Raw genomic sequence first — 10,142 nt, forward strand, 5'->3', positions numbered from 1 at the left:
CTCAAACAGTCCTGCCACGTTTCCAAGAGCGGCCTCATTTCCCATTTACCAGAAGAGGTGTTAACCTTTTATTTAGCTCAGTAAATTTAGCCAAGTCAATAGCAGCAGTGGCAGCCTGGAGATTAGAAAAGCGGGCTGGCGGCGACTGGAAAGTTGTCCCACTTAGGGTAGTCTGAGTGCAAAAGCAATCTGAAAAAGCAATGTAAACTTGCTGTTAAGGTGTTCATGTGCAAAACACCTGACTAACAGCAGATGTAGTGACCAGAGACTGGACCGCTGCCTGGTGTGAAGATGTAAATTCAAAGATTCAGCAGGGAGGAGTTATAAAAGCATTGTTCATTTGTGCCCAGATGAACTATGGCTTAATATAGGGAATCAACAAACTCAGTACTTGCTTCAGTAAAGAGATAATAATAGCTCTTTTTATGTTTTTAGTTCATGCCACACAGAGCACGAGCCCTCAACGCTGACTGTATGACCCCCCATGGAACCATCCTCCACCAAACACTGGACTTTGATGAGTTTATTCCTCCCATTCCCCCACCTCCATACTACCCTCCAGAGTACACCTGCACCCCCTCCATGGACGGCCAGAGGTGAGACGCCAATTACTGCGCATCAACATCATATCTTCCCCCAGTACAAACATGTCACACTGATGTATCCCCTAAGATCCAAGGATTACTTTATAAATACATTGGATATTTTCAATTTATGTCTCATTACATGAACTTAAAAGCTTTGCAAATAGACAGATTTGTATAAATTGCATGAAATAGTTGCTATTTTTCTGACATACAGTGAATAGTTTAGAATGAACATATGTGGGCAAGATGTGACCCAAGGACTGGAGCCAGGATGTTAATCAACCAAAGAAATGAGAAGACTCCAAAAAGGCAGCTTTTAAATTAATTAATATTAATGACTACAATGGGTCTGTACAACAGTAGAACTCAACATAGGGCATGGTTCATATTTCAATTGGGCTGAAATTGATTAATAATTTTATAACATCAGTGGTTGAAATGGCAGAATCAGATGTAGGATAAATGCTATAAAATTTTTTTTAAAAAAGTCAGAGAAGTTGGCTCTGAAATTTTCTAACATTAACATGTTTGGTCACAGGTGGTACTTTGTATGATATGCTACGAGAGTTTCATGGTGTTCAAGGAATACAAAACCAAGAGACAGTTTTCAGCCAAGCCATGTTGTATTGCCACCTCAGAACTGAACACTAAAGGTAGCTACATACTATCAGAAAAGCTGAAAAAGAAAGACTTTTGTTTGACAATAAATTTCTGAAAGATGGCAAATATAACATAATGTATTGTGTTTCATCTGTGACCTGCAGCGGTGCATAACAGGCATCAGACATTATGTAGACTACTTTAAAAGTTTATACAGTCTATAAACATGGTCTTGTCTTGGCTAATACCATCTCTGAAAAACAAAACAAAACAAAAAAGTATGGTCATTTACATTTGTCATTTACACAGAGATTATTCTTTGTGTCTGTTAATTACAGTACCATACACAGCAGACATTCCCTACTGTGCAAAAGTCCTCTGACCCCATGACAAGAAGCAGCACAAACAGTTAGACACATCTGACGTGTTGAATGAAACCTGGTTTAAAACATCAGAAAATGCAATAAATCTGATATTTTCTAAACAAAAGGGTTACAGAAATAGCAAATGTAAATGGAGGTCATACTAAATACTAGGACTTAGGGTAATAGAAGCTGTTTTTTCGTTGAAACTTGTTTTTATATTGTAAATATTTCCCTTGTAACTTGGTACTATCTTAATACAAAGACTGAGAATTTGCATATATGTGGTTATTATAACTTTGCTACAACTATACATCTACTTCTGGTCCAAGACTTTTGCACAGTACTGTATATATACACATTTATGCACATATCTCTTGTATTTTCTTGTTACTTGATAAAGACTGGTAAATAAATGTGAATGTTCTTTGTAATTCTGACTTTGACTATACTGTGGAGCAGTTCTCTTGTGGAAAAGAGGTTGTTAATATCAATGGATCAAACCCGGTTAAATAGATACTGATTCTTCTTAGCCTTCAGCTCTGTTCAAACATCCCTCTACCTGTTCCTTCACAAACACCTGAAATCTGTCAAATAGCGGAGGTCTTAATATGTCATTATGTGGATCTAAATTGAAAAAGAAGAGCAATAATAATGTGAAAGTTATTAGAGAAGTGGATCACTTAGAAGCACAAAGAGGCGACGAGAGACTTCTTCATGTTCACAGTTCAAAAGAGCTTTAAAAAACTTTATTAAGCCATAGAGTAATGAATCACTTAAAATCTCACACTAAGTGGTGAATGAGGCGGTTACTGCATCACATTTGGTGGCCACGACATCCATGATTCGCAGTCGCTGTGAGATCTGTTGACCTCCCCCTCATCATTCCCTCCATCTCCTCCATTTTCTCCGTCTCACCACAGTGTGCTGCTGATGTAGCCATTTGGCAGCAAGCCACATCTGTTTGTCAATTATGCCATAAATATAAACAAGGCAGAGGAAGCATTTATAGCGTCCCTGCCCAGGGCCAGAGATGTGTCATGACATCATCATGCCTCGATGATTGGTGGAAACTCTCAGGTTGTATTTCATGCTCGACACTTTAGAGGAGAATGGGGTTGTAATTAAAAGATATGATAGTGGTAGTGCATATATAGCATATAATAACACAGTGTACAGTCAGTGGATTACAGAGCTGTGGGTTACTGTGGGATGAGAGGATGTTTTTCGTCATTTCATTCTTGATGTTTTAAAGAGGAATGTGCTCTATTTTGGACTTAAATAGGATGGAAATGCTTTGATGCCTGTGTCTACACTTTGTGTTTCTGCTATTAATGGTATGATTCAGATTTTTTCTCATTTGTTTTTGCCTTTTTAAACATTTTCCCCCTGACAGAGGCCTGCACCTAGATTTTCCTCATTCTCCCTTCAGTGCCATCTATGGGGTGCCTATTAACAGCCCCGGGACCCTGTACCCAACTGACCTGCCCCCTCCGTATGAGTCCGTAGTGGGCCAGACCCCAGCCAGCCAGGTGAGAAAGAGACAAACTGATCTGTCCTTGAAATAACACTGTCTACAAAGCCTTTCTGTATTGGTCGCTGAGAATAATCTGCACATCAGTTCCTTTGTTTTCAAAGGAAGATGGTCAGTACAGTTATCTTTAATCCTAAAAATACAGTATTGACTCGGTGCGTATGTTGTAAAATTCTAAACTACACCCTCTTAAAAACTGTTCTGTATTAAAATAATTATTTTAATTTGTGTAGTGTATACAGTAAATTGCTTTGAAAACATAATATCATTGAATATATTAGAATCTTTGCAGCATAATGAACCAGTCTTCACATAATAAGGGGATATCAAGGTTAAACCTGAGTTACTTTGAAGCCTAACATGAATAATAGATTATAGATCACAGGTCTCCGCATAAAACCTGATTCGTCTAAAAATATATATCTTGATCAAAATTATATTTAAATTATGTCATTATGATATTTCACTCATGTCTATCAAACTTCATGGCCAGTTTAGCGTCACTATCACCTGATGTCTGACACTTTTTCTTAAGGTGTCTCCTGACTAATTGAACTCATCTTTTTTTCTGGCTTTGAGAGGCTTCGCTGCCTCTCATTGCTCACAGCTAAAAATAACCATCTAATGTGCGAGCAAATCCTTTTATCTTCTATTATATTCTCAACGTCATTTGACACCTTAGGCTTCTAATCCCTTATTTCCATTATACATATTAAATCCGTAATTGTCCTCTTCAAAAAGGAATCAGTAAAAGGGTTTCTCACGTGCCATGAGTTTGCAGATGTTGCTGAAAATAACTAGTAAAAGCAGGTCAGTTGTGTGATTGATAGGTTGATTGACAGGTTGATTGATTGGCTAAGAGTCTTAGAGAGTAGTTAGAAGACGGGTGAACAAACCAGACATATGGTTTCAGGCTATAGACATGGCAGGGTTTGACAAACTATTACATCAATCGAAGTCTGATATTTTTAAAAGCTTTCAGAACATGTTATTTTGTTGAATTAAATCTTCTCCCTCAACTTTAAATTCTATACAAACACCGATGTCTTTAAGCAGAATTTCTACTATTGTGTGTACTGTGGTCTTATAGAGCCCCCTACAGACCAAACAGTGGAACTAAAAGTTATTAGACTCATATCTGTTACTTTACAAACAGTATTACATATAGAAGTCCTTTTTCTCCATCTTCATCTTTTCAAATGTGACTGTAGCTTGGTACTAACTTAAAGCTTCACTGTGCTCTAACATAACTGTGCAATTAAATATTCTTTCTGTTTTTCTTCTACTTTTTGGTTGATGTGGATTTTTATGATGTCATATTTCATCATCTTTTCTTTTCTGTGGATTCCAGAAGAACAGTTCTGTCTTCAGTAATATCAGTTGGGAATCTTAAGTAAACTAAATAGTAATAATAGAAATAATAAAAACAGTACTTTATTATCTTAAATTCAGTTTATCTTTTGTAAACCATCCTGTTATGTTTCCTTTTGCATTGTGTTTGTTAATAGGTCACCACCAGCATTGAGCAGCAGGCCACTGAGTCCAGTATGTGTGACAGAAACACCACCGCAGGACTCAGTACCCAAGGTGAGATACTGTCGTGAAAGCTGCACAGGATTGTCTCCATCTTTCAGTGCTATTCCTACAAATAAATGTAATGACTCTACATGTCTGACTAACAGCCTCAGTGGACAGTGCATCCTTGATGGTGTCAGAAGTGGCTGACCCGGACCACACTTGCTCTTCAGAAGACCTGTGCTCCCTGGAGGTCCAGGGCTCAGACTCATCTCCCTACGGTACTCTCCACACCGCCCCCACTGACGGAAGCTGCACCAGCCTCGAACTGTGCACACGTCACTCCTCACGTTGTCACCGTGGTTTGGCAGGAACTGACGCCCGCCCCAGTGACACGGGTTACAGCGAGTCCTCACACACCCAGGAGTCTCTGGAACGCTCCCCAGACTGGTCCTCTGAAAATTTCAGCAACCTGGACCAGGAGGATTCTACAGAGAACACTCATGCATGTGAGGAACTCAGGGCTTCAATGCATATATGTGATGAGCTTGCGTCTGCCAAAAACTTGCCAGAGGAGCCGCCTAAAGCATCAACACACTCCCTCATTAAAGCACGAATGATGAGCCGGAAGCTCACTCTTCCTGTCACTATTTCCCCACCACCTCAGCCTTGCTCCCCCACCTCTGTGGCCTCCTCTGGTGGAACTTCAGCCATCAGCCCTTTGGCTCCCTCTCCTTCCCCGTCCCCTCCCGCCAGGCCACGAGGCCCTAGGCTGTGTTTCAGTGTTTGGTCCCCCTCCGCTGCATCACAACCCCCCTCTACCTCAGCTCAAAGTGGCTGCTCGCCTTCAGAGAGGCCTCGGGTGCTTCGTGCAGCCAGGAGGTACCGCAAGCTGGCACGGATCGTCCGCTCCACCAGTGACCCCATATCCTGCTCTACTTCATCAGGAAGTAAGTTCTCAGAAATATGCACAAGATAACACAGCCTAATAAATATATTATAATATTACTGGAGTGGAAAAACATGTTGTCAATTGGCAGTGGTGAAATGGAAAAAAAATATCATTTTATCTTCAGTTTGGCATGTTTCTAAGTGCCTTGTCTCCCTCTGCAGGGGAAAATAGTGGCAGTCCCTCTGCAAATAACCCTGCTGCTGAAGATTCAACTCACACATCACCAGAGCAAGGTACTATCACACAAATGTAAAGTGCTATGGTGGTGATGATGATGATGATGATGATGATGATGATGATGATGATGATGAGAAAATCATATTTATGCTGATCTGCAAAAAAGGGCATGTGAATAGGACAAAAATTGTGATACTGCATACATAACAACCTAAAGTAATACACTTTATAAACATCATGATTTGATGATGTGCAGTATGTTTACTGTATTCCCAAGTGCAATTATTTTGAATTCATTTAGGTTTTTAGAAAATACAGTTGCGGAAAAAACATTAGACCACCTTTGTTTTCATCAATTTCTTGTTCATTTTAATGCCTGGTACAACTGAAGGTACATTTGTTTGGACAAATATAATGATAACAACAAAAACAGATCATAAAAGTTTAATTTCAGAGCTGATATCTAGACATTTTCCATGGTTTTCTTGATAATAACCAAAATCGCTTAAGTTCTTACATCAATATCTATGGCATTGTACTGTCAAAAACAGTGCTTTTAGGCATTCCATGTTTTCTTTCCTGTCTGTTTTAGTCACGTGATACACACAGGAGTTAGTACTTGATCACATAACCATTGTTTCTGATGACTTTTGATGGTCTAATAATTTTTTCCGTGACTGTAGATGAAAAAGTAATCCCAGCTAAAATCATTTGAGTTTGTGTAAAACACAATTATCAAGACTGTTCATGAAAAACTTCTTCTAATGCTTCAATTTAATGGTGATCAGTCATGACTCCAGGCGCTGTGTGAACGTTTTTCTTGTTTTTTGTTCATCTTCAGAATCAGCAGACATTTCAACAGAAGTAGTTGGAGCCAAACCCAGTCACATATGTGTTAGGAAACAACAAAAGGAGGGCAGAAAAGTGGACATCCACCTGAAGGGCCGAACCCCACACACTCACTCCTCCCAAGAACGTCCACACTCTCTGGCTGACCTTAAGATGTACAAAGACACCAAAATATTGGTGGCCAAGTTCCTGGAGCATTCGAGCTGCAGTCTACCTCCTGAAGTCCAGCAGGTTGTCAACAACATCAAGTGTGTCATCAAGTCAGATGAGAAACACATGGAGGAGGCCATTTTTAGTGCCAATGTCATAGATCAGGTAGATGAATTACTGAATGATAACAAAATGAAGTATAATAGGCTTTTTTCTGATGATACAGTGTCATGGGCTGCAATAATTGTATTTTATGTTTAGGCAAATTTTCATCATCAAAATATTAAAACAACATTTTAAACAACTTTATTTAGAAAAAATATGTTAAAAGTTATACCATTTCTTTATTTTTAGAATCAGGGGCTCAAGATAATGTTCTATTTCAGGGAGGCACCAGAACAGCAAATTTCAATGTCAGATTGTCAGTCTAATCCCTACATCATCAAACTTGATTTCTTTGCTTTGTCCATCTCTGAACTTAAATGTACTTTGATAATTAAAAATGACAGTTGTTAATCTGCATTTATCCACACCATAGCATATTTGATGTGCATAAAAATACTAATTTACCTTGATTTATTTTATGTAAATCAAGTAGAAGTGACATTATGGACTGTTATATAAGTTTGTGACAGCCTTTTATCAGAACAACACTTAATAGGTTTCAGTTTTTATGTTAGTTTTGCGGATGTTTGATATTTGTTAGAAGAGTTGTATTGACTCATGCAGCATTTCACTTGAAACACATTCATTTTGTGAAGGCTTAAGCATATGATTATTTTCTTAAAATAGCAACGAAAAACAGGCTCTTAGTAAAGTGTGTGTTTTTTTGCTGCACAGGTGATGACACAGCGAATCATAGGCAGTCCTAGGAAACGTGAAAACGAGGACCTTCACCTCCAGAGCTGCGGTGCTTTAAGCTCATCCCCGTCCCCTTCCATGCGCCGTCCCAAACACCTTCCACAAACAACCAGCACCTCTACCAACCAACTGGACTCCCCCGCCTCTGAACAAAGCCTTGTGTGCAGAGAAACTATTCTCTGACCTCTCTCCCATCAAGGACCCGGGTCAGACCTCTGAGGTCATTTTGGGGTGCAGGTGTTGCAGCCACTCTGTGTAATGCAGAGGATGTCTGTACAGCTACTAGAACTGGCCAGGCACTGTAAGATAATATGCACAGTTTGACTGCAGCACAAACAGTCTGAAATGGTTTCAAACTGTATCTCCTAGTGCCCTGTGAGACCGTGCCAAGTCATCAGCAGAAATGGTAGCAAACTCAGACTGAGCCTGCCAGTGTCTGTAGTGGCTTCTTTCTCATCAGAAAAACAAAGGAATGTTTCTCCCTCAGGGGATCTTTTCTACTGAATTTCATCTCTTAAGAAGAAACAAATACACATCTGGTAAGTTGGAATCTGTGAGTGCAAGACAATGGAGATTATGTTACAAGTATTCCTCTTGTCCTCATAAAATGCAAGGAGAAATATGTTTGTATTAAACTGTGAACTGATCTGACTGGGCATTGTTAGCCATTGTTTGCAGAATTTGTTGAACTGTTACTGATAGGGTGGTGAATATTTTGTGGTGCCACTGGTTCAAGAACATCACAGACGTGGATTATTTAACTTACCTCATTGTGTTATAATTCTTATCAGTGTTACAATAAAATATGGATTTCTATCTGGTGGTTTGGTTTCTTATTTCATGGGATGTGCACAGATCATGTTTGGCAGGTAGTAGATATGTTCACCTCAGCACGGAGAGACAACAGAAACACTGAGCAGCAAAAAAACACTAAAATAATTATCAGGTTAGAGAACCTAGTAAATTTTGTGTTTGGATTCAACTTGAAATCCATTTGTTGGTATTACAGTTCAATTTACCCTTTAGTGTGTTGCGGTTTATAATGTAAAATCTCTTTGAATTAATGTTATTTGTAATTGTGAACATTGGTCTTCTGAGCTTGGTGATTTGTTTAGAAGTATTTTACACCAAATTATGCAATTTAGTACTTAATAATAATAATTTTGTATCTAATTTAATTACACTGGTCTACAAGCAAAAAGCTCACAGAATGAAAGTAGTGAAACGTTACCCCGAAGATGACTGAAATTTGCATCACAAATACAGAAATATTAAGTTAAAATGCCTGTAGTCTGTAGTTCTCAAGATGTGGTTTTGGGTTAAAATGTAAAATTCTATCAATAAATGAGAGATGTGATGTTTCTCAAAGGGCGTGTTTATTTGTAAGTTACCAGTTCTACAGCAAATCGCTGTCTGCATATTACAATACATTCTCTTTCAGCTTCATTCTGGTGAAATATTTATGTAAAAATCTATAGATATATGAAGTGAAACTTTATCGTATATTTTAATATCAGTAGCCAAACAGCGCTTCTGTCATTTGTTTTCCAATTCAACTTATATAAATATGAAATATCTTGCACATTTTATTTCTGAAGCAGATTTCCAAAAAGAATTGTAGACCAGTGTTATTAACCAGGTCCAACTTACAATGACATTATAATTAATCATCATCAATCATTTCACTAGAAAGCACTGAGAGGATGTTAACCTATGCTAAACTCCCCACTATATACAACCCCAGAAATTGCATTAGCGTCATGGAGACAATGATTTTGCAACAATTTTCTGTTCCATTCAGTCCTCATACGCAACCATAACTCAACACCAAACACTGGCACACACAAAATTCTGTGTATTAACTCAAGATTTTATTTTTCAATCTGTGACTACGGCTCAAAGATACTTGAGTTACAATAAAACACCTCGAGTTTTTACTTAGATAAAAAAAAATTAAATAAAAAAGAAATCAGTAAAAACATGAGCTCCTTTCCCAAGTAAGTATAGGTTTTAAAGCCTCACTTCACCTCTCAGACCTAGCTAGAGTTTTTTTGTTTACATTTCTGGACATTTCAAGAGTTTCACAGCTTCAAAGCTTTAACAAAAAGAAGGAGAAAAAACTATCCAGTGCAAAGAACATTCAATAAAAAATAATCAAAAATGCATCTTAAAAAATGTTGCAATTGTCACAAACGTCATGCCAGTTAGTACACAAAATGTCTTTCAGCTGCCGACTCATATTTTCCTTTGTCATTTAGCTTTCTTTTAGAAAATAAAAGCCATCCATGAAGAAAAGTGTACTTTATAATGTTCTTTTTTGCATTCCGAATAAAAATATCTTGAGGAGATGGAAGGAAGTTTAAGAGCAAAGTGTGAGAAATGCAGGTGAATTGAATGTGAATTTCCCAGATATATTCAGAGAACATTATCACGGTCTGACATGCGACGCCTACCTAATATAAAAAAATATGAATAAATAATTAAATCTAAGCCTTTTCATTATATCTGTAAAGTGTCATTTCAGTCACAGTGTACTTCCGGTATTGGATTACATT

At 38.1% G+C, this 10,142-nt stretch overlaps 1 protein-coding gene across 1 annotated transcript in view; it reads left to right on the plus strand.

The window, feature by feature from the left end:
- Nucleotides 1-8,403, plus strand: part of fam189a1 (family with sequence similarity 189 member A1) — a 135,223-nt gene extending 126,820 nt beyond the window's left edge. The window contains exons 6-12 of the mRNA XM_030160613.1: nt 436-596; nt 2,946-3,081; nt 4,592-4,670; nt 4,766-5,548; nt 5,712-5,783; nt 6,569-6,891; nt 7,567-8,403. Coding sequence (XP_030016473.1) covers nt 436-596; nt 2,946-3,081; nt 4,592-4,670; nt 4,766-5,548; nt 5,712-5,783; nt 6,569-6,891; nt 7,567-7,770 — 1,758 coding nt within the window. The 3' untranslated portion in view covers nt 7,771-8,403. The remainder of the gene's footprint in view (nt 1-435; nt 597-2,945; nt 3,082-4,591; nt 4,671-4,765; nt 5,549-5,711; nt 5,784-6,568; nt 6,892-7,566) is intronic.
- Nucleotides 8,404-10,142: the final 1,739 nt, after the last annotated feature.

Source organism: Sphaeramia orbicularis, chromosome 3 (genome assembly GCF_902148855.1).
Source record: "Sphaeramia orbicularis chromosome 3, fSphaOr1.1, whole genome shotgun sequence".
Classification (NCBI taxonomy): domain Eukaryota; kingdom Metazoa; phylum Chordata; class Actinopteri; order Kurtiformes; family Apogonidae; genus Sphaeramia; species Sphaeramia orbicularis.